Here is a 24757-nt window from a genome sequence, read left to right as displayed (position 1 = left end):
AAAAAAAAAAAAAAAAAAAAAAAAATTTATACTCCCATTAGATTTTTCCATGGCACCAAAAATAAAAGCCGTGCCCTAGGGACTGAGCTGGTATAAAGTAAATCACTGGTACTGCCCCTGGCATCAAGGGCCAGGCTGGCCAAAAGGGCTTGGCATCCATCTCTAGGCTGTCCAGGTGTTTGGAGAAACATGATTGCCTGTGAGAAGGCATCCATTACCATCCCACCCACTCTACTGGGTGCTGGCGGTCACTTCATCCTGTGTAGGGCAGCTTTTAGTAGTGTGCCTCGTGAGCCACTACCACCACAGGATGCCAACTGTTGTGGCCCACTTTCCCTGGCCTGCGAGCACCTCTTGGTTTGTTTGGAAATCTTCACTCTGTTTTTGTTGCTTTTGTGTCCACAGTTGTGCCTGATTTGAATGTTCTTACAGCTGCTGCCTGATGTCCTCTGGGTTTTACCCTTCCAGTCATGAGGCCTACCTCTGGGACTTCTTGGCCATCCATTGTAGAGTTTCTGTGGCTTTTTCTTTGCTGTGATGACAGATTTAATTACCCCTTAGTGCCTGGAGTCTCCCCCTCAGCCTTGGAAAAAGAAGGATGGAGACTAAGACTTGGGGTGATTACTATATACCAGGCACTGTTATGGGTGTGTTATGTATTAGCTAATAATATTCCCGTTTTGTGGTTGGATGAAGTGAGATGTAAGGTATTTTGTCCAGGACCACATAGCTGGTAAGAAGTAGAACTAAGATTTGAAACCACGTGTTCTGGTTTCATGCCTACACATTTTTTTTTTTTTTTTTTTTTTTTTAAGATGGGGTTTCACTGTGTTGGCCAGCTGGTCTGGAACTCCTGACCTCAAGTGATCCTCCCACCTTGGCCTCCCAAAGTGCTGGCATTACAGGCGTAAGCCACCACGCCCAACCTCATGCCTACACTCTTAACCACTGTGTTTAATTCCTTCAGCAGAATCCAGGCTTACCAGAATCCTGTTTACAGCTAAGCAGCCTAGGGGTTCCCTCTACTTTCCCATACCCCACAATTCTATAGCAGAATTTTATACTAGAAATGCCTTTCCTTTGTGTCAGGGATAATAAGACCTTATAGGCCGGGCGTGGTGGCTCAAGCCTGTAATCCCAGCACTTTGGGAGGCTGAGGCGGGTGGATCACGAGGTCAAGAGATCGAGACCATCCTGGTCAACATGGTGAAACCCCGTCTCTACTAAAAATACAAAAAATTAGCTGGGCATGGTGGTGCGTGCCTGTAATCCCAGCTACTCAGGAGGCTGAGGCAGGAGAATTGCCTGAACCCGGGAGGCGGAGGCTGTGGTGAGCCGAGATTGCGCCATTGCACTCCAGCCTGGGTAACATGAGTGAAACTCCGTCTCAAAAAAAAAAAATAAGACCTTATAGAATAATAATTTATTCATTCCACCATTACTTATTGAATGTTTACCATATACCAGAGCTATATATAAATTATTTAATCCTCACAACTGTCCTCTGAAGTAGCTGCTATTATTGTCTCCATTTTTATTGATGTGTTAACTAAGACAGCTAAGACTTTAAAAGGGTGGTTAACTTGCCCAAAGGCACAGAGTTAGACACAGCCAGGGTTCAAACCCTAGATTTTCTGCCTGGCATCACAGCCTGTGATCTTTCCATTGGGAGAGCCTTCCTCACCAAAGAGTTTCTCTACTTTGAGACTGTTGACATTTTAGGTAGGGCAATGCTTTATTGTGGTGGTCTGTCCTGTGCATTATAGGAGATTTAACAGCACCCACTAAATGCCAGTAACCACCCTCTATCCCCCTAGTTGTGATGACTGAAAATGTTTCCACCATTGCCAAATGTCTCTGGTGGGTGGAGGTTGGGAGAGGCAGGGGTACTGTATCAAGGTGGAGACTGTGTTCATCTTGTTTTGTATAGAGCTCAGCCTGCAGCCTTCTTTTTTCCTCGACCCTAATTCTTTAGCTTTTCCTCTAGAATCAGTGTCCCAGCATCATCCTCCACGGACTATGCGTGTGACTCAGGGGTATTTGCCTGTATTTCCCTGCAGGGCTGTCGTGGAGGCTGTGCATCGACTTGACCTCATCCTTTGCAACAAAACTGCTTATCAAGAAGTATTCAAACCAGAAAACATTAGCCTGAGGAACAAGTAAGCTAGAGACTCTAAACTATAGATCCTTACTGTTTCCCTGCCTATTTCTACAAGAAACCTTTTCAGATATATAAACACACACTCTGTTTTACCTCCTGACCTCATGATACCTTAATGGACTTTGAAGTCTCTGGCCTTCCTAAGAGAGGAGCTAGGATCCCTCACCCCATCTGCAGGTTTTATGTCTTAATAGATTGGTGCCATAAAGTAACACAGTCTCTACATCTAAAAAGTAGAGTAAAATAAAAAGAATCGCATTCGAGGCTGGGCACAGTGGCTCACGCCTGTAACCCCAGCACCTTGGGAAACCAAGGCAGGAGGATCACTTGAGCCCAGGAGTTTGAGACCAGACCTGGCAATGTAACAAGACCCTGTCTCCACAAAAAAATTAAAAAGATAGCTGATTGTGGTGCTGCACACTTGTAATCCCAGCTGCTCAGTAGTCTGAGGTGGGAGGATCATTTGAGCCCAGAGGTTTAAGTTTACAGTGAATTGTGATCTCGCCACTGCCACAGAGTGAGTGAGACCCTGTCTCAAAACAAAGACCCCAGAAAAATTGACTCAAGGGAGGCTGCCATACTGCATAATGAAGGGGGAAAAAGGGGGAGAAAAAGGCAGAGAAAAAAGGAGCCAAGTATGCAGAGGGAAAAAGGGAGGATTATTAAAATGTTAGTGCTTCATGCTTCCATCTTCTGGGGCTCCCACTGCCTTCCTAGGCTGCTATTGTGCTGGGTCACACTGACCCTGCATGTCTCTTGGGAAGGACAGAGATTTGTTGGTGGGGGTGTTGGCACTTGACTCCTTTCCCTCAGTTCTTGTGTCCCCACTCCAAGGAATGGGCTGTCTCTCATGCTCCCCTGCACCCTCCCAGGCTGCGTGAGCTCTGTGTCAAGCTTATGTTCCTGCACCCGGTGGACTATGGGAGAAAGGCTGAGGAGCTGCTATGGAGAAAGGTATACTATGAAGTTATCCAGCTTATCAAGACTAACAAAAAGGTAAGGGGAGGTCCTTTTCTAAAGAGAGAAAGCCAAGCACGGAAGAGACAGCTAGGAAAGTAGGCCCAGAACATGGTTGGAGGTAAGGGAGCCAAGAAAAGATGGCAGAAAGGAGGGAGAGAGTCAGATGTAATTAGAATTGGAGAAGGAGGGGAGTCTCCTCCCAGATGGGAAGACAACAGAGTTAGAGCCTAGAATATGGGAGTAACTTGTGAGTGAGAGGAGATGTAGACGAAGTTCCGGAGCCAAGTGAGATGAACAGGTTAGGGGAGGGTGAGTGGAACTCTGAGTTTATTGCTTAACCAGCCCCTTCCCTTTCCATTCTGTAGCACATCCACAGCCGGAGCACTTTGGAATGTGCCTACAGGACGCACCTGGTTGCCGGTATTGGCTTCTACCAGCATCTCCTTCTCTATATCCAGTCCCACTACCAGCTGGAACTGCAGTGCTGCATCGACTGGACCCACGTCACTGACCCCCTCATAGGTCAGTGGAACCTGAAAGGTGGACTTGAGCAGGTTCTCATGCTTCTACCTCTGGCCTTATCCCCCAGGGTTCATGTAGTTTGTCACCCAGCCAGGCAGAGAGAGTTCTAGCAGACCTACATACAAATAGTTTATGAAGTTTGGATTTATCCAAACAATCGTATGAGTTAGGGTAAAAATCTTAAGGAAAGAGAGAGGCCTGGGATTGTGGATAGGCAGAGGGAGGGACAGAAAGACCTAGAGTAGATCTACCACTGGAAGGTGGTATTAATAACATTTCTTTTCTTCTCCCAGTTGAATTTGTCCAGCACCCTTTCTTTGACTTTAAAGATTATTTCCCAATGTTTAATGAAAGTATTGAAATCTTTAGATATGTTGGGAAAATTATGGACAGTGTTTCAAGATAGTACAAGTTTCTTTTTTTTTTTTTTTTTTTTTTTGAGACGGAGTTTCACTCTTGTTACCCAGGCTGGAGTGCAATGGCGCGATCTCGGCTCACCGCAACCTCCGCCTCCTGGGTTCAGGCAATTCTCCTGCCTCAGCCTCCTGAGTAGCTGGGATTACAGGCACGCGCCACCATGCCCAGCTAATTTTTTGTAGTTGTAGTAGAGACGGGGTTTCACCATGTTGACCAGGATGGTCTTGATCTCTTGACCTTGTGATCCACCCGCCTCGGCCTCCCAAAGTGCTGGGATTACAGGCTTGAGCCACCATGCCCGGCAGTACAAGTTTCTTTTCCACCAGCTGAGGTACTGGCAGCTATAATTTTATCTCCTTTTCTAGTTGTTAAGTTTTCTTTTCAGTTCAGCCACCCTTTAGAGCTCCTCCCCGAGCTCTTCCTGCTCTGTCTCTCCCCTCCATCACCAGGACAGACATTCTGGGTCAGAGATGGAGGTTGTGTCCTTGCCACCACACGGAAGAATTCTGTGATCAGAATTAGAGCACCTGTGTTTTATGCATTTAAAAACATCTAGGCCAGGTGCAGTGGCTCATGCCTGTAATCCCAGTACTTTGGGAAGCCAAGGCAGGTAGATCACCTGAGGTGAGGAATTCGAGACCAGCCTAGTCAACATGGTGAAACCTTATCTCTCTTAAAAATATAATACTTAGCTGGGCATGTTGGCACGCACCTGTAATCCCAGCTACTCAGTAGGCTGAGGCAGGACAATCACCTGAACCCGGCAGGCAGAGGTTGCGGTGAGCCAAGATCATGCCATTGCACTTCAGCGTGGGTGACAGAATGAGACTCTGTCTCAAAAAACAAAACAAAACAAAAAAACATTTAGGCCAGGAGTGGTGGCTAATGCCTGTAATTCTAGCACTTTGGGAGGCCAAGGCAGGAGGATTACTTAAAGCCAGGAATTCACGACCAGCCTGGGCAACATAGTGAGACCCGATATCATGTCTACAAAAAAATAAAAAAGTTTTACTGGGTATGGTGGTGTGTGCATGTTGTCCTAGCTACTTGGAAAGCTGAGGCAGGAGGATCACTTAAGCCCAGGAGTTTAAGGCTGCAGTAAACCATGATTTCATTACTGGTACTGTCGCTGGGGCAATATAGCAAGACCTCTTTCTCTCAAAAAAAACAAAAACAAAGACAACAAAAAAACTGCATTATCTAAAAACAAAGACAACATTATTTCTGCATCATCTCCATAGGTTACTAGATACCTAGAGGGGTCCACAGCTTTAAAAAAAAGATTACTTCAGAGGGTTAGTTTTCCAAACCACTTTAGTTTTTCTCTTCAATGATTTCTCCATTCAGCCAACTGAGAGGTAGCTATAGAAAACATTAGAAATGGCTTTTCCAAATGGAAGCAATACACCCGAGAGGCAGTAAGGTGGAATGGATAAGAGGACAGTCTCTAGAGCCTTTTGTATCCTAGCTCTGCTGCTTAGCAGCTATTTGACTTTGATTTTCTCAATTGTAAAATGGGAGTAATAAGAGTAACCTTGGCCAGGTGCGATGGCTCACGCCTATAATCCCAGCACTTTGGGAGATTGGGCGTTCAAGACCAGCCTGACCAGCATGGTGAAACCATGTCTCTACTAAAAATATAACAATAAGCTGGGCGTGGTGGTGTGCCTGTAATCTTGGCCACTTGGGAGACTGAGGCAGGAGAATCGCATGAACCCAGGAGGCAGAGGTTACAGTGAGCCAAAACTGCACCATTGCACCTGAGCCTGGGTGATAGAGCAGGACTCCATCTCAAAAAAATAAGAGTAACCTCATAGGGTTGCTATGATGATTAAGTTAATACTGTAGAATGCTGCCGGGCACGGTCGTGCGTGCCTGTAGTCCCAGCTACTCGGGAGGCTGAGGTGGGAGAATCTCTTGAGCCCAGGAGTTCTGGGCTATAGTGTATTGTGACGACCGGGTGTCTGCACTAAGTTTGGCATCAATATGGTGACCTCCTGGGAGCAGGGGACCGGCCCAGGTCGGAAATGGAGCAGGTCAAAACTCCTGTGCTAATCAGTAGTGGGATCACACCTGTGAATAGCCACTGCACTCCAGCCTGGACAACATAGTGAGACCCCATCTCTTAAAAAAAAAATACTGTAGAATGTTTAAACGAGTTTCTGGCATATGGGAAAACTGCCTCCCAAAGATCTTAAGCTCTTTGAAGCTACCAGGCAGTTTATTGGGAGGGAAGGGTGAGTGTTCAGACATATTTGGCTTTAGCCATCAGCAGCCTCAGGCAAGGCAAGCTCACTTTTCTCCTTCATGGGCATACTCTCCAATTCTGCCTTCTCTGTGGACCTCCTCCACTAAGAAGAGCATCTGCATTGGCCTCATTCACATTTATTTTTTTTTTCCTTTTTAAAATGTTGTTGTTTTTGCTTTTTTTTTTTTTAATTGGCCTCATTCACATTTCATTCTTGGGCAGATTGGTTTCCCATATTTACCCAAAACTTTTTACCTTTATGTACATAACTTCTACCCAAGACACTCATGACCCTCTTCATACTTGAGGCTCATCTCTTCCTTCTTTCTGGAAGCCTTCCTGTGATGAGCTTCCCTCAGGGTGCCATCCTAGGTTAAGGGCCCTAGCCCTCCTCTTCCGGTTCCTTCCTGTCCTATGAATGAATCTGCCTGTAAGTCTCTGTGTCCCTGTGTATGCCCGCCTGTGCTCCTCTGTGTCTCTCCATGTGTCCTGGATGAGTGTCTCTCTGTCCTGGAAGACAGTGTTCCAAGGCTGACCCTAGATTCTTAGTCTCCCTTCTACACATTGGAGAGAGATTTCCCCATAGATGCAGGGAAGCAGAAGAATGGCCCATAAATCTCTTTCTCTTTGTCTCTTAGGATGCAAGAAGCCAGTGTCTGCCTCAGGGAAGGAGATGGATTGGGCACAGATGGCATGCCACCGATGTCTAGTGTACCTGGGGGATTTGTGTAAGAATTTGCACCTTTCATTTTCTCTGTTTTGGGTTACAGGACAGTCCCAAGCTGCTTCAGTTGTTGGTAACACCCATTACATGGTTGGAGAGCAGGAGGGATAGTTTCGCCTCTGATAACTTTTTCCCTCCCGTCTGTTTCAGTGATTCCTTCTTTTCACTGCCCTTCCATGAGTCAGAGAGGATCAGTGAATACAGGAAAAAGGGAATTGTCTGAGCTTTGAGCAAATCCAGTTAATAATTCTGTTTCAGTAGTGGGTTGAGAAGATTTTAATTGGATATTTTTCTTCTTTTGTGTTTCTTTTATCTTTATTGACTCCTACGTGAATAGAAACTTCAGCACAGGGATTGTAATTAGACATCAAGGAGGACTTATCTCCCTAACAGATGTTTCTAAGGATGGAAAAGTACTCTCTTGCTTTATGGTCCCTGGGGCCTCTCATTCTTGATAGACAGTGGTTCCTCATTAGGCTGCCGATGTGTGGCTGTTGGGTGCATTATCTCTTACTGACCTGAGTCTCCTATCCCTGCCCCCGACCCACTCCTGGACCCCTCATTGAGCAATGTGTACAGAGAGTCAGCAGTTTCATAGTTGATGGACCAGAGTATCATTAGTAATGTCTTCTCTGTAGAATTGAGCAATTGCATTTCAGAACTAAATATCAGAGGTCTTTGCAAGCATTTATGTGTGCTGCAGCTCCCCTTCATTGTGAAGAGATTGTTAAGCAGAGCCTGTTCAGGCTGGAAATGGTGGCACACATCTGTAGTCCTAGCTACTTGGGAGGCCGAGGTGGGAGATCATTTGAAACCAGAAGTTTGAGACCAGCCTGGGTGACAGCAAGACCCTGTCTCTTAAAAAAAAAAAAGAGCTTTTTTACTTCAGAGACACTAAATATTCTTTACATTTTGAACCTACCGGCAAGGAAGAGAGAGTTGAACAATTTGCCCATAGTCGTGCAGATTTAGGACTATGCCAGAGACCCTGGCAGCTTGCCTCCTAGCTCAGGTACCTTCCTTCCGAGCTCTTGTGACAGCTCCTCAGAGTGGACTCCCAGAAGTGGGGGAGAGTTTTCTGAAACTTAGAATCATTGAGTTTCCCTTCCTTTTCTCTCTTGTGCAGCACGATATCAGAATGAATTAGCTGGCGTAGATACCGAGCTGCTCGCTGAGAGATTTTACTACCAAGCCCTGTCAGTAGCTCCTCAGATTGGTAAGTTGTCCCCAACTTGGGCCTCCCAATCCAGTAGATTTTTCCTAGGGAAGATGATGATATTATTGAGATGGCAGGCAGTTCATTCTCATTTTCCCCAGCTCCTCTTCATTCTCAGCTCTCTCATAGTTTACCTTGTTTATACCTTTTCCCTCTTGTAACACACTCAGAAAATGATGGAAGGGGAAGATGAATGGGAAAGTCTTGAACTAAGAAGAAGTGAGGCAGAATAGAAGGAAAAGAGAAGATGGCTTTCCTGTCCCTGAGGTCTCTTGTAGAAAGAGGAGCACAATGAGATAAAGGATAAGACTCTATCATATAGAGAGATGGGGATTTTCGTGTAGGAATGAGCACTCAGAGCTGGGATAGAGGAGAGGGCTCCATGGCATTCCATCAACCTCAGAAGAGCCATAGTGGAAGCCAGAGGAATGGTACTCCATCAATTCAGGTAACACCTGGCATACCAGGCAGGAACAAGCTGGTAGACATAAGAACAGGTCAGTAATCCCCTAGAGGAGCAAGATTAAGCCGCTAATCAACTGAGATGCCAGTGTTGCCTGCAGACCCAGCTGTTTTCCCCACAAGTTCTCTGATGCTTAACATTGGTTGGGCCTGGCAGCTTTGAAATGAGTATTGTGGCCTTAGACTGCATGAATTTTCTTTCTCCTTAGGAATGCCCTTCAATCAGCTGGGCACCCTGGCAGGCAGCAAGTACTATAATGTGGAAGCCATGTATTGCTACCTGCGCTGGTAAGTATTTGCCAGCACTTTTTCTAGCCCTGCTTTTGTGTGCATATTATTCCTGCTTTGTTTTCTGTCTTCCTTTCCTCTTTGCTCTAGCTTGTGGCTGAGATAGGGGAATGCTAAGATTGAAGGGTCCCTCCATTCAGAGGGACTCTGACACAGCCCTGCTGCTTTTCACCTAACTGCTGGATCTGTATGCACTTGGGCAACTAAAATAGCTATTTATTATCTTATGCAAAATACAAGATTGCTGTTTTCCAGAAGAAGGAAATAAACTTGATACAGTTGGTAAAATGTTACCAAAGTGGCTTCTGACAAGAGCATCAGAATTCTAGTGTGTTAATGTGGTAATATACATGGAGGGACCAGCAGGGTGAGCCACTGCTTTCCTGGGTCTGACTCTCATCTGTTAGGATATAAAATAACATTTTCGGCAGGGCGTGGTGGCTCACGCCTGAAATTCTAATACTTTGGATTACACAAGACAGGCAGATCACCTGAGGTCAGGAGTTTGAGACCAGTCTGGCTAACATGGCAAAACCCCGTCTCCATTAAAATTACAAATATTGTCGGGTGCAGTGGCTCATGCCTGTAATCCCAGGACTTTGGGAGGCCAAGGTGGGTGGATTGCAAGGTCAGGAGTTCAAGACCAGCCTGGCCAATATGGTGAAACCCCGTCTCTACTAAAAATACAAAAAAATTAGCCAGGCATGGTGGCGCATGCCTGTAATCCCAGCTTTTCGGGAGGCTGAGGCAGGAGAACTGCTTGAACCTGGGAGGTGGAGGTTGCAGTGAGCTGAGATCGTGCCACTGCACTCCAGCCTGGGCGACAGAGCAAGACTCCGTCTCAAAAAATGGAAATACAAAATTTAGCTCAGTGTGGTGGTGAGCGTCTGTAATCCCAGCTACTTGGGAGGCTGAGGTAGGATAATCGCTTGTATGCAGGAAGTGAAGGCTGCAGTGAGCCAAAGTCATGCTATTGCACTCCACCCTGGGTGACAGAGTAAGACTCTGTCTCAAAAAAACAAAACAAAACAAAAAACATTTTCAGGGCACCCAAAATTGATTAAGCATAGGGTATTGGGTGGCCGTAACCAAGAGTACATGAGACTGATAGGTAAACCAGAATACTTTACCTGAAATGCTTTTAAGTTATAGTGAGAAACTGCCAGGAAAACAGAAAAACTCACTGTTGTCACCTAATCAGAGCTAAAGTTGAGGAACCAAACTCATTCTCAGAAGAAGCTATATAATGAACTTGGGCTTCAAACAAAAGGAGTAGGGTGGTCTTCATAGCTGAAGTGGTCAAGTACTAAAGTATATCCAAATAGTAAAGTAATCAGATACTGAAGTATAAAATAGTAAAATACTAGTTGTACATCATAATTCTGTGTGCCATGATTTTTGGTTCACCTGGTCAAGGAAACTTGGTCCCTGTATTAAGTATTAGCTTGTTGGGGGTCCCCCTCCTGTCTAGATCAGTACAGGCTGGCCTTCTATACATACACCACTGCATTCATTCATTCTTTTTTATTTTTATTTATTTATTTTTTTGCTATAAAGACGTATCCAAACATTTGTTCATTCTTAAGTATCATTACTAGGTTTGTAATCTGTTGTATTGTATCTTTCCCATTTCTTTCTTTCTTTCTTTCTTTTTTTTTTTTTTTTTTTTTTTTTTTTTTTTTTTTTTTTTTTTTTTTTTTTTTTTTTTTTGAGACGGAGTTTCGCTCTTGTTACCCAGGCTGGAGTGCAATGGCGCGATCTCGGCTCACCGCAACCTCCGCCTCCCGGGTTCAGGCAATTCTCCTGCCTCAGCCTCCTGAGTCGCTGGGATTACAGGCACACGCCACCATGCCCAGCTAATTTTTTGTATTTTTAGTAGAGACGGGGTTTCACCATGTTGACCAGGATGGTCTCGATCTCTTGACCTTGTGATCCACCCGCCTCGGCCTTCCACAGTGCTGGGATTACAGGCTTGAGCCACCACGCCCGGCCTCCTTCTTTCTTTTTTCCTTTTTTTGAGATGGAGTTTTGCTCTTGTTGCCCAGGCTGGAGTGCAATGGTGCGATCTCGGCTCACTGCAACCTCTGCTTCCCGGGTTCAAGAGATTCTCCTGCCTCAGCCTCCCAATGAGCTGGGATTACAGGCACGGGTTTTCTCCATGTTGGTCCAGCAGGTTTCGAACTCCCGACCTCAGGTGATCCACGTGCCTCAGCCTCCCAAAGTGCTGGGATTACAGGCCTGAGCTGCTGTGCCTGGCTGTATGTTTCCCATTTCTTAAATGCCTTCCAGAGAAAGCACCCCCTTACTTGTCCTGGGTCCCTCATCACGCTTAGCATGATTTAGGGTGGGTCATTTCCAAAAGAAAGCCAGGCATATCCAAGTTTGGGAGGTACCCACTAAGGGCATACCTGACTCTGCTAAAACAATTCTGTCTTGGTTTATGGGTTAGACAATTGGGCAGGGCTCAGTTGGGCAATCCGCCTTCTCCTAGTGGCATTGTTTAGGGCTAGTCATTGGTATTCAGCTGATCTGAAGGTCTGACAGGTCTGGAGGGTTGGAACATTTGGCCCCTCCCTCTCCATGTGGTCTTAGGACCATGTATGGTATTTTCTACAGGATAGAACTTATGTAGTGGCTCAAGGCTTTAACAGTGAACAATGATTTAAGAGACTTGGAGGTTGTATCTGCCAGTTTCCAGCTTGGGCTGGAAACTGAGTTAGTTCTATAATATTCTGTTGGTCATAGTCCTTCCTCCACTAGCCCCCTGCAAGATTTAAGGGAAGGAGAAGTAGACCACAGTTCTCAATGGAAGGAGTGTCAAGTAATTTGTGGCTATCTTTAATTCACCGTAGACATCGGTTTCTTCTATTTTATACCTTATTTATTTATTTTTTTTTGAGACAGAGTTTCGCTCTTATCGCCCAGGCTGGAGTGCAGTGGCACAGTCTCGGCTCACTGCAACCTCTGCCTGCTGGGTTTAAGCAATTCTCCTACCTCAGCCTCCTGAGTAGCTGGAACAACAGGCATGTGCAACTATGGTGGGCTAATTTTTTTGTATTTTTAGTAGAGACGGGTTTTCACCATTTTGGCCAGTCTGGTTATAGCTCACTTTTTATAATTAAAAACATGTTTTTAAGAAATAAGACACAGGTCACGTTCAGTGGTTCACGCCTATAATCCCAACACTTTGGGAGGCTGAGGCAGGGAATCACCTGAGGTTGGGAGTTTGAGACCAGCCTGACCAACATGGAGAAACCCCATCTCTGGCTGGGCTCAGGGGCTCACGCCTGTAATCCTAGCACTTTGGGAGGCCGAGGTGCGTGGATCACCTGAGGTCAGGAGTTCAAGATCAGCCTGGCCATCATGGTGAAATCCCATCTTTTAAATAAAAAAAAAAAAAGAAAAAGAAACCCCGTCTCTATTAAAAACACAAAATTAGCCGGACATGGTGGCGCATGCTGGTAATCCCAGCTACTCAGGAGGCTGAGGCAGGAGAATTGCTTGAACCCAGTAGGTGGAGGTTGCAGTGAGCTGAGATCATGCCACTGCGCTCCAGCCTGGCAACAGAGTGAGACTTTGTCCCCAAAAAAAAAAAAAAAAAATTACCTGGGCATGGTGGTATGCACTTGTAGTCCCAGCTACTGGGGAGGCTAAGGCAGGAGGATCAACTGAGCCCAGGAGTTTAAGGCTGCAGTGAGCCAAGATCGAGCCACTGTACTACAGCATGGGCAACAGAGCAAGACCTTGTCTCAAAAGAAAAAAAAAAAAAAGGAGGCTGGGCAAGGTGGCTCACACCTGTAATCCAAGCACTTTCGGAGGCTGAGGCGGGTGGATGACCTGAGGTCAGGAGTTTGAGACCAGCCTGGCCAACATGGTGAAGCCCTGTCTGTACTAAAAATAGAAAAATTAGCCAGGCGTGGTGTCAGAAACCTATAATTCTAGCTACTTAGGAGACTCAGGCACAAGAATTGCTTAAACCCAGGAGGCGGAGTTTGCAGTGAACTGAGATCATGCCGCTGCACTCCATCCTGGGTGATGGAGTGAAACTCAGTTTAAAGAAAAGAAGACTGTTGGGTTGGAGACTTTTCTCTGCCGTGTATTAGCTGTGTGACCTTGGTCAATGTACTTGTTCTCTCACAGGCTCTGTGTCCTCATCTGTGAATGTGGACAGTATTAGGGTACATTGCCTGACACAGTGGGTGCTCAGTACATGTTCATGTTTTCATGTGGGGAGGATGAGGATTAATTGAAATATTGCATGTAAATATCCTTGTACATAGTAAATGCTTGTTAAATGCTATCCGTTATAAAGTATTCTATGCTTATAAAAAGATAAAGGATAATATATTTCAGGGATGGCAACTAAGTTAAGTTTGTAACAGAGTAGGATTGATTGTCTCCTTTCTAGATACAAGGGAGAGTAAGATATCCTTTTTCCTCTGACTAATCTAGAAGTTATGTATGTATGTTTTATCAGGAAAGATAAATAACTCATGAGCCTTTTACCCTGAGTATGTACATGGAAGCTGAGGCTGGGAGCAGCCTATCTTTTCTAGTAACATTGTTTCCTAAAGCCCCAGCAGAGTAACATATCTTCCCCCTGCCAAGACTCAATAGCTCACCTTGATCTCCTACAGCATCCAGTCAGAAGTGTCCTTTGAGGGGGCCTATGGGAACCTGAAGCGCCTGTATGACAAGGCAGCCAAAATGTACCACCAACTCAAGAAGTGTGAGACTCGGAAACTGTCTCCCGGCAAAAAGCGGTGAGTGGGGCCTGTGAGGAGGTGGGGGGTTTTTCTGCAGTTGGTGCAGAAGGACGATAGGGACTGTGGGGCCATTCAGCATTTACTTTGGGCCCCTCTCATTCCAGATGTAAAGACATTAAAAGGCTGCTGGTGAACTTTATGTATCTGCAAAGCCTCCTACAGCCCAAAAGCAGGTGAGTGGAAGAGACATGAACTTGGACTGCCCTGTGAGCCCCAGCCTTGATGACTGCTTTATAGAAGGTGCTTTGACAACAGTGGACTGTTGAGTTCTGCCCTCAGTTGGAACTTCCCTAGCCAGTTTGTCCTTTCTTGGTATTCCTCACTGTTTCTCCCAAGGATCCTGTGCCCATCCTCCTGCCAGCAGCTCTCTGGCACAGAATGGGTGCTGAAGAAATGTTGAAGAGGAAATGACTGAATGAAGCCTCCTCACATCCCTCCCCTGTTTTAGTTGCTGCACTTCCCTGCTGTGCCCTCAGGTCTCTCCTGCAGTGTCCCATAGTCCTTTCTCTGAATCTTGTATTCCCTGCTCTTCTCCTTCCCCAGCCCCCACCACTAACCTCCCCTGTTACTCTTGCCCTTCTGTAGCTCCGTGGACTCAGAGCTGACCTCACTTTGCCAGTCAGTCCTGGAGGACTTCAACCTCTGCCTTTTCTACCTGCCCTCCTCACCCAACCTCAGCCTGGCCAGTGAGGATGAGGAGGAGTATGAGAGTGGATATGCTTTCCTCCCGGACCTTCTCATCTTTCAAATGGTCATCATCTGCCTTATGTGTGTGCACAGCTTGGAGAGAGCAGGTAACCTTCCCTGTGTTCCTCTTTTCTCCTCCACTGGCATTGGGGATCCTCACTCCCCTTTTCTGCAGCTCATTATTCATAAACTTCCTTCCACAAGCAGTCTCTTCACTCCTGTGTCGCTGCTTGGCTGTGGGCGAGTAAGGGCCAAGGGATCCTACCCTAAAGGAGCTCCTGGTAATTGAGTATAAGCAACAGCGCTTTTCCTTCCCCCTTCTCCTTACCGCCTCCCATAAATACGCACACCCTTGGTCAGGGCCTGTGCAGAGACGAGGGTCAGGATACTTAGTGATGATCCAGACAGAATTCAGACATTGCTATTGGAGGCATTTAGGCAATTCTGGAAGCCTTTCTGGCAGACTTGTATGTAGAGCAAGATTGGGAGGTAAGGATGGATAGGGCTGGATGTGAAGGCTCTTGAGGCATGGGGAGGAACCCTCAAAGCAAGGGAGGATGAGATGGGACAAAAGGATATGCTTATCTGAAGGAACACCAGGTGAGATGGTACATTCTAGATTATGGAAGGAATAATGGGACAGGTACAGTGCCTCACACCTGTCATCCCAGCACTCTGGGAGGCTAAGGCAGGTGGATTGCTTGAGCCCAAGAGTTCAAGACCACCCTGGGCAACATAGTGACACCCTTGTCTCTAAAAAGTTAAAAAAAAAAAAAAAAGGAAGCTTTGACGAGTAGTTGATCCTTAGAAGAGTTGAGAACAGATGAGATGAGGTTGGAATTGATGGTGCCTTCTCCTCATCCGGGCCCTAGGCCCTTAATGCCTGACTTTCCTGACTTTAGGATCCAAGCAGTACAGTGCAGCCATTGCCTTCACCCTGGCCCTTTTCTCCCACCTCGTCAATCATGTCAACATACGGCTGCAGGCCGAACTGGAAGAGGGCGAGAATCCTGTCCCGGCATTCCAGAGTGATGGCACAGGTGGGAGAATGGGGGAGGTCATCACTATGGAAAGGTTGGTGTGGGGCATGGGGATCAAGGAAAGGAACACAGACACAGGGGAAGTGGTGGCGGAGAGCGTGTTCCAGCTTCCAGGCTCCACCTGTTCCTTGGGCTCCACCTGACCTTCCTCTTTCCACAGATGAACCAGAGTCCAAGGAACCTCTGGAAAAAGAGGAGGAGCCAGATCCTGAGCCTCCTCCTATAGCACCCCAAGTAGGTGAGGTCAGAAAGAGCCGTAAGTTCTCCCGCCTCTCCTGCCTCCGCCGTCGCCGCCACCCACCCAAAGCTGGTGATGACAGTGACCTGAGTGAAGGCTTTGAATCGGACTCAAGCCGTGACTCAGCCCGGGCCAGTGAGGGCTCAGACAGTGGCTCTGACAAGAGTCTTGAAGGTGGGGGAACGGCTTTTGATGCTGAAACAGACTCAGAAATGAATAGCCAGGAGTCCCGATCAGACTTGGAAGATATGGAGGAAGAGGAGGGGACACGGTCACCAGCCCTGGAGCCCCCTCGGGCCAGATTAGAGGCTTCCGTTTCCCTCAATGGCCCACTGGGCCCCAGTGAGGCTAGCATTGCCAGCAATCTACAAGCCATGTCCACCCAGATGTTCCAGACTAAGCGCTGCTTCCGACTGGCCCCCACCTTTAGCAACCTGCTCCTCCAGCCCACCGCTGACCCTCATACCTCAGCCAGCCGCAGGCCTTGTGTCAATGGGGATGTAGACAAGCCCTCAGAGCCAGGTATTTCGACCCCTTCATCATCCTGTTCTGGTCCACACCTACATGCCAAAAACACTCACCTGAGAGGCCACTCTCCTCTCTGTGTGAGTGACCTCTCATCTTTCTCCTTACCTTTGGCCCTTTGCCTGTGGTGTAGCCCATGAGTTTTTTCCTGAGGATCCTGTCTCCTGCTTAGTCTGTCATTCCCAGCTCCCAACCCATTTGTTGGTTTTCTTTCTCTCGCACTTCACCCTGCCCTGTTTGTTTGGGGCTTTCCTCCCCACACAGCAATTGCAGCTGGAGCTTCCTTCCCTGGTGCCATCCCAGGTCCTTCCAGGGCTCCTGGAAGCTAGAAAAACTGATACCCACCAGGGCAGGTGCATTAGAGTAAGACTTCTCTGGTGATGATCTTCCCTGCAAAGAATACCCATTTAGTAGCAGCAGCAGCCATTTGTTAAGGCTACTCTATGCATTGTTCTAGGGTACTGTGGGTGTACAGTGGCGCAGTCTCAGCTCACCACAACCTCCGCTTTCCAGGTTCAAGTGATTCTCCTACCTCAGCCTTCTGAGTAGCTGGGATTACAGCGTGTACCGCCACGCCAGGCTATTTTTTGTATTTTTAGTAGAGATGGGGTTTCACCATGTTGGCCAGGCTGGTCTTGAACTGTCGACCTCAAATGATCACCCCGCCTCAGCCTCCCAAAGTCACACTCCAACTATAGTCACAAAGTGCTGGGGTTACAGGTGTAAGCCACCATGCCCAGCCACCTCCAAAGTTTTATATATGGTGTTCTGTCTGTCTGGCATGTGCTTTTCCTCCGTTGCCCCCAGCCTGTCAGGAATTCTGATATGAAAAAGCTGGGATATCACTAACAGGCCCTTGTTTAATTTTTCCAGACCCACTAACTGTTGTTGTTTTTTAAATTAGTCTTAGCTAATTCTTACTTGCTCCCCCTAGATTTTAGCTTAAAAGTCATTTGCTCTGGGTCTCCTTTAAGGCTATGTTAGATTTGTTTCCTGTGGCCGCCTGCACCTCTGCAGCCCCCAGCCCTTTCCCACTCTGGTGAGGTTGCCTGTTGACTTGCCTGTCTCCCCAGTTAGCTCTGAACTGCTTGAGGGCAGGACAGAATATGTCTTACTTATTGCTGTATCCCAGTACCTAACACAGTGCCTGCCACATGGGTGGGACTTAGAACTATCAAATGACTGAGTGAATGACAGAAATGAGAAAGCTGATGCTCAGAGATATGAAGTGAGCAGCCCAGTGTTCTCACTTGCAAATTAGAAGAGCTAGGAGTTGAAAGTAACTCTTTTAAAACTGTACTCCTTGCTTTTCTCCCTCCCTTAGCTTCCCTAATTGTCTGCCCTGCCTTCCAGCACAGAGTAGGCACTTCATAAATATTGGTTGAATGAATAGCTGTTCACAAATTGAATCTGTAAGAATCATATTTAAATTTAAAAGGTGCCATATTTAAAAAGCAACCTTGGTAAAATGAATTTGAGGAGGTTAAAAAACAACAACAGTTAGTGGGTCTGGAAAAATTAAACAAGGGCCTGTTAGTGATATCCCAGCTTTTTCATATCAGAATTCCTCAGAAGGGCCCAGGCTGGGTGGAAGCATGCTCCCTGCACAGAGCTGAGGACTGTTGCCAGTGCCTGTAAGTTGTTTATCCCAGTTCTTTCTCTTTAATTCACCCACCCCTCAGCCTCTGAGGAGGGCTCTGAGTCGGAGGGGAGTGAGTCCAGTGGACGCTCCTGTCGGAATGAGCGCAGCATTCAGGAGAAGCTTCAGGTCCTGATGGCCGAAGGCCTGCTTCCTGCTGTGAAAGTCTTCCTGGACTGGCTTCGGACCAACCCCGACCTCATCATTGTGTGTGCACAGGTGTGTTGGTTCACCCCATTGCTCCTGTCAGGTCCCAGGGTCTTGGAGGAGAGGATGAGCAAGGATGGGGCCTGAGAATCCCCCTAGATGACCGAGACAAGAATTACTCCAGGCAGCCAAGCAGCTATCTATGCTGTGCCCTATTGCTTCTGACAGGGAAGGATTAGGCATGATCTTGGCCCTCACAAAGCCTGTGGCCAGGGAACAATGAGCAAGCTGCTTATTTTGCTTTGTATCCCCAATGCTGGTCATAATGGCTGCCATTATGAGTAAGGAAAGTAGAAGTATGTGTTCAAGGACCAAACTTGATAAATACCAAAGAGTCCAGAGAAAGGAGACAGCATTGTGTAGAGGATAGTGGCAGAAGAGATAGGAACTTCTGACAAGAGTTGTGAAGATGTACTAGGCAGGGGAAACAGCCTAAGGAGAGTCACACAACAGGACTGAGCCGTCCGGCTGGCTGCCATGGAGGCTGGGTGGGGCCATGGTAGCTTTCCCTTCCTTCTCAGGTTCAGTGTCAGTATTCAGCCTCTAATTCCCAGAGACATTTATTCAGTGTTTTCTTCTAGGGGCATACCTGCCCTGTTGTGGAAGACCCTCTTCCCTTTGGTTTGCCCCATTCCCTAGATGAGAGAGTTTGGGTCAGGGCCAGGTGCACCCTTGGGTGTGTGCTTATGTCTGATGGCAGTTAGTTACTCAGTCATTAGTCATTGAGGGAGGTGTGGTGAAGATGGAGATGCTGAGTCACATTCCTGGAGAGGTGTTCCAATATGGGCACATGGGAGGGCCGGAAGGAAAGGTTTCTGCCTGACATAACGAAGGCACATCCTTTAACACACTGAATTTCCCCGCTACCAAGATCCAGAAAGTCCTTGTGGTTTAACTGCTTTCTCTTTTCGTAAAGCATTCAGCTGGTGAAAAAGCTCAGCTAGGCTCTTCTCGAACTCCTGACCTCAAGTGATCTGCCTGCCTCAGCCTCTCAAAGTGTTGGGATTACAGGCATAAGCCATTGCACCCAGTCCAAATGTGGCTTTTTTTGTTTTTTGTTTTGTTTTCTTTTGAAACAAGTTCTCACTTTGTTGCCCAGGCTGGAGTGCAGTGGTACATCTCAGCTCCACTATAGCCTCAACCACCCAGGCTCAAGCAATCCTCCCAACTCTATCTCCCCCGTAGCTAGCTGGGACAACAAATGCACACCACCATGCCCAGCTAATTTTTTCCTTTTTTTTTTTGAGAAGGAGTTTCGCTCTTGTTACCCAGGCTGGAGTACAATGGTGTGGTCTCAGCTCACCGCAACCTCCACCTCCCGGGTTCAAGTGATTCTCTTGCCTCAACCTCCTGAGTAGCTGGGATTACAGGCACCCACCACCACGCCTGGCTAATTTTGTATTTTTAGTAGAGACGGGGTTTCTCCCTGTTGGTCAGGCTGGTCTCGAACTCCTGACCTCAGATGATCCACCTGCCTCAGCCTCCCAAAGTGCCGGGATTACAGGCATTAGCCATTGCGCCCCGCCTTCCGGGCTAATTTTTGTATTTTTTGTAGAGACAGTGTTTTGCCTTGTTACCCAGGCTTATTTTGTTAATTTTTAAATCAAACCCCCATAGGGCTGTGAACATAGGCCATATCCCCTAGTGGGGTGCTTTTCTTGCTCACTGCTGTTCTCTCTCACTGTCTCTGGCTAAAGACTTCCTCTTCCTTCTCTCTCCCCAGAGCTCTCAAAGTCTGTGGAACCGCCTGTCTGTGTTGCTGAATCTGTTGCCAGCTGCTGGCGAACTCCAGGAGTCTGGTGAGGGGGTCCCTGGCACTACTCTCCTTTCTTTTCTCCTGCATTGGCCTCACTAAGCCCATCCCCCCTCCTCTTAACCCAGCCCTTGGTGTAAGGAGGTTAATGGGATTCACTGCCAGCCTCCCTAGCACACAGCAGTCATTGTGTGGTCTAGGGCTCTCCGGTTTCCCACCCCAACACTGTTGTACTGTGTGTGGGCAGGTGGCCTGGTCAGCAAAGAGTCTCTCCCTGGGGAAGACAAGGGCAGAGTGAGAGGGGCCTGGGAGCCAGGCCTCACTGCCGCTGTTGCACTGATGCCTGCGGTCATTGAGAATTGACTTTGACCTACCAAGTTTGTTTGGCTCATCCCCTCCCACCACCTTCCAGATGGAAAACTCCACCTGTTCCTATTTCTTGAGACTTGCCAAGGGCTATTCAATCATCCTGAGCCCTTCCTCTCATTTCTATCCCAATGTAATTGTCCCTTCTATCAGGGAGTCTTTCTGACCTGAGCCATCCTTGTTCTTCCTGAGCCTCTCTGCTCTGCCTGATTGGCTCTTATGTGTCCATCCCTCTTTCCTTCACTCCCTCCATGTCTCGCCACTGTCCTAGGGTATGTCCTGTCTCATTGTCTCATCCGCCTGATAATTCCCAAAGGGAAGGGTTATGTCTCTCTGACTGGGAGTTCCCACAGGATGGATGGTCTGATATGTCCTCCTTCTGCCCAGGCCTGGCCTTGTGTCCTGAGGTCCAGGATCTTCTTGAAGGTTGTGAGCTGCCTGACCTCCCCTCTAGCCTTCTGCTCCCGGAGGACATGGCTCTTCGTAACCTGCCTCCCCTCCGAGCTGCCCACAGACGCTTTAACTTTGACACAGATCGGCCCCTGCTCAGCGCTTTAGAAGAGGTGAGGATATAATTTCTTATGCCACAGCTGTTTGTCACACACAGTGACAAACGGGCTCAGGGCTGGGGAGAAAGGGGGCAAGACACCCTCTTCCACCTAGACAAGGACAGTGTCCTTGGGGTTACAGGCCGTGCACCCTTTGTTCAGTGAGCCATTTTAGCTTTCTTCCTACCTTGGCAGGATGTCCTTCTAAAGGTCTGCCATTGGTGCCACCAGTAGGTTCTACAGAACAACTACCCCCCTTCTTTTCTCTGTCTTCTGTAAAGGGCAGAACAAGTAGTTATTGGAGCTTTGAAATCTTTATCAGTCTCTTTTCTAACTCTGGGCCCAACCTGCTCTGAGCTGAACATAAAGCAATCATAGAAAGTTAAAGCTGGAAGGGAATGTGTTGCCCCCTTAGTCCAGCAGCTCTCACCCTTGAATCTCCATTACCACATGGGCCATTTGGGGGCAGCAGAGGAAAGCCAAGCAGACAGGCCACCCAGTCCTGACATGCAAAAACCAACTGGCTGCTCCCTCTCCAGCCAGAGCCGCTTGGCTCTGTTTTTTTTTTGTTTGTTTTTTTTTGAGATGGAGTTTCGCTCTTTTGCCCAGACTGGAGTGCAGTGGCACAATCTCAGCTCACTGCAACCCCCACCTTCCAGTTTCAAGCCATTCTCCTGCCTCAGCCTCCCGAGCAGCTGGGATTATAGGCACTTGCCACCACACCTAGCTAATTTTGGTATTTTTAGTAGAGACAGGGTTTTACCATGTTAGCCAGGATGGTCTCGAAGTAGCGACCTTGTCATCTGCCTGCCAGGATGGTCTCGAAGTAGTGGCCTTGTCATCTGCCTGCCAGGATGGTCTCGAAGTAGCGACCTTGTCATTTGCCTGCCTTGGCCTCCCAAAGTGCTGGGATTACAAGCCTGAGCCACCATGCCTGTCTGGCTTTGTTTTATATGTTAGAGTTCTAATAAGATTTTTATTTGAGAGTGAAGAAGGGTTTTACTGACCACAAAAGTTAAGTTGGGGCCAGGTGTAGTGGCTCATGTCTGTAATCCTAGCACTTTGTGGGGGCCAAGGCAAGTGGATTGCTTGAGCTCAGGAGTTTAAGAACAGACTGTGTAGGCCGGGCACAGTGGTTCATGCCTGTAATCCCAGCACCTTGGGAGGCTGAGATGGGTGGATCATAAGATCAGGAGTTTGAGACTAGCCTGGCCAACAAAGTGAAACCCTGTCTCTACTAAAAATACTAAAATTAGCCGGTCGTGGGGTTGAGTGCCTGTAATCCCAGCTACACAGGAGGCCGAGGCAGGAGAATTGCTTGAAACTGGAAGGCGGAGGTTGCAGTGAGCCGATATCACGACACTACACTCCAGCCTGGGCGAACGAGCAAAACTGCATCTCAAAAAATAAAAAAGAATAGCCTGGGCAATATGGCAGGACCCCATTTCAATAAAAAAAAATACAAAAATTAGCTGGGCATGGTGGTGCGTGCCTGTAGTCCCAGCTACTTGGGGGCTGAGGCGGGAGGATGGGTTGAGCCCAGGAGGTAGAGGCTGCAGTGAGCTATAATCACACCACTGTCCTCCAGCCGGGGTGATAAAGCAAGATTCTGTCTCAAAAAAACAAAAAATTAATATTAAGTGTGGAAAATGTTATCTAGTTTGGTCCCATGGAGCATATGAGAAGCATTAGGAGAGAGATGGCATTAGAACCCAGGACTCCTCACTTCCAGCCCAGTGCCATTTTTTTCTTGCTTCTTAGCTCAAGTCCTGGTTCTCTGGTCCTCCTAGGAGTTTCCTTGCTGTACCTACTCATTTTGTGGCAGTTAAAGGCTCTAGGCCTTAGTGTTTCTCCTTCGCACCCCGTAGAACACAAGTCTTTCCCTGGAGCCCTTGTTGCCAAGGTGGCTAGGCCAGCAGGGAGGTGGGAGGGAGAGAGGGAGAGAGGGAGAGAGGGAGGGAGGGAGGGAGGGGGTCCTGGAGGGCAGGGTGGGCCTAGAGGGCCCTGCTCAGTGGCGCTCGGCTCCTGTCTCTCCCCACAGTCAGTGGTGCGCATCTGCTGCATCCGCAGCTTTGGTCACTTCATCGCCCGCCTGCAAGGCAGCATCCTGCAGTTCAACCCAGAGGTTGGCATCTTCGTCAGTATTGCCCAGTCTGAGCAGGAGAGCCTGCTGCAGCAGGCCCAGGCGCAGTTCCGAATGGTGAGTCCAGCCTTCCCATCCCTGTCAGCTCTGCTCCCATTTACCTCACTGAGAAACCTGGGCAAGATTCGCAGACTGTCTGGTGGTCTCCACCTCAAGGGCATAGTAAGATGCCTAGGGAGAGGGAAGGGGAGGCTGGGAGGGAGGCCTGGGAGGGACTAAGGGATGGGACTGATAGGGACTGAGAGAGGCTTTGAGCAGAGGCTACCTGGCTCAGGACCTGTACGCAGACTGATCTGGGTTTGAGGCCACCTCTGTCACCTCTTAGTCTATGAATTGAGCAAGTAACTTAACCTTGCCAAGCCAGTTTACTTGTCAGTTAATGTGGGAATAAATAGAATCCACTTTATATAGTTTTTTGAAGATAGAATGATAGTGGATATGAGGTGCCTTGCACATTGTCTTATGGAGCATGTGTATGCTTAGTAAATGTTTCCTCTCTTCCCGTTCATGAGAAGGGATAAAGACTGAGGAATAGAAGGCAGTGGAGCGCTCCTGATATAAGGGCCATGAAGGAACCTTCCCGTCTCAGATATGGTCCCATCCCACAGGGGCCCCAAAGGATAGAAAGTGTTACCTCTTTTCCATCCAGTAATTCACTCCACAAATGTTTATTGAGAGTCTACTTTGTGCCAGACATGTCAGTATTCTAGGCACTGGGGTAACAGCAGTGAACAAGACAGGCCTTTCTCTTGGGGGGCTGATACTTTGTGGGCAACAATCTGGTTTTCACAGTGGGGCCTGCACAGCCCTGGGCATGTTTCCCGACACACCACCCTCTGTGAAGTGGCACCAGTACATTTGGGTTGTTAGTGTCTGGCATAGGAAGTGTGGCTCATGTGTCTCAGCAAGCCCTCAGGGTTTCTTCTTCATCTTAAGCCAATCCCCTTCCCCACATTCTTCCTTTCCACCCGTCCCAGGGCCAGCAACTTCCCCACCCTTTCTGAGTCCCATTTCTTATGGGCATTCTGCTTGGCTGGGAAGGGGCAAAAGCTCGCCAGAAACTCCCTTTCTTGCTGTTTTAAAAACAAGCACATTTTGTTAAAAACAAACCTTTTGTGTTAAGGCTTTTATTGCTAGTGCATAGGGGAAGACGTGGTGGGGGGGGTTACAAAAACAATTATGAGGAAGTTAGACAGTTTCAAAAAATGTTAGAATTTTATCAGGCATTTCCTCTGGCCTAAAGCTCCTGAAGACTCCTCCTGGAGGGCCAGGGAGTACCTGCAAGCCTCCCCTATGAGATGCTAGACTCCACAGGCCAAGCCTGACACAGGCCACATTGCTAGCTGGGGCTGCCTCCTGCTCTGCTTGAGTCACAGGCTTCCACCCCAAGGGGCTTATCCTCAGCCAGAGGAGTGTTGTCCTTGTCAAGTTTATCAAGAGCGTTCTCTATGCACAGCCTAGTTTGCATGGGACATCTCATCTAACCTTTGCAGCAGCCCAGGGAGGTTGGTGCTTGCATCCTCCGTTTTATAGATAAGAAAATGTAGGCAGGGTGCCGTGGCTCACACCTGTAATCCCAGCACTTTGGGAGGCTGAGGCAGGCAAATCACTTGAGGTCAGAAGTTTGAGACCAGCCTGACCAACGTGGTGAAACCCCATCTCTACTAAAAATACAAAACTTAGCTGAGTGTGGTGGTGGGTGCCTACAGTCCCAGCTACTCAGGAGGGTGAGGCAGAAGAATCTCTTGAACCTGGGAGGTGGAGCTTGCAGTGAACCAAGATCGTGCTGCTGCACTCCAGCCTGGGCAACAGAGCAAGACTGCCTCAAAAAAAAGCCAAAAAAAAAA

General features: G+C 47.8%; 1 protein-coding gene across 3 annotated transcripts in view; it reads left to right on the top strand.

Annotated features, from left to right (window-relative positions):
• The window catches only part of SMG5 (SMG5 nonsense mediated mRNA decay factor), a 44918-nt gene that overhangs the window by 12448 nt on the left and 7713 nt on the right, over positions 1-24757 (top strand). For all 3 annotated transcript variants that reach the window (XM_017509989.2, XM_017509988.2, XM_017509987.2), the window contains exons 2-16: positions 2061-2159; positions 3034-3157; positions 3487-3643; positions 6947-7036; positions 8159-8248; positions 8920-8998; positions 13636-13761; positions 13869-13937; positions 14350-14558; positions 15354-15491; positions 15652-16251; positions 17937-18112; positions 19824-19899; positions 20607-20782; positions 22809-22967. In XM_017509989.2, the coding sequence (XP_017365478.1) occupies positions 3059-3157; positions 3487-3643; positions 6947-7036; positions 8159-8248; positions 8920-8998; positions 13636-13761; positions 13869-13937; positions 14350-14558; positions 15354-15491; positions 15652-16251; positions 17937-18112; positions 19824-19899; positions 20607-20782; positions 22809-22967 (2244 nt within the window). In that variant the 5' untranslated portion in view covers positions 2061-2159; positions 3034-3058. The remainder of the gene's footprint in view (positions 1-2060; positions 2160-3033; positions 3158-3486; positions 3644-6946; positions 7037-8158; positions 8249-8919; positions 8999-13635; positions 13762-13868; positions 13938-14349; positions 14559-15353; positions 15492-15651; positions 16252-17936; positions 18113-19823; positions 19900-20606; positions 20783-22808; positions 22968-24757) is intronic.

The sequence above is a fragment of the Cebus imitator genome, unplaced genomic scaffold (genome assembly GCF_001604975.1).
Source record: "Cebus imitator isolate Cc_AM_T3 unplaced genomic scaffold, Cebus_imitator-1.0 Scaffold427, whole genome shotgun sequence".
Taxonomy (NCBI): Eukaryota; Metazoa; Chordata; class Mammalia; order Primates; family Cebidae; genus Cebus; species Cebus imitator.
This window is presented reverse-complemented; position numbering and strand designations above follow the sequence as displayed.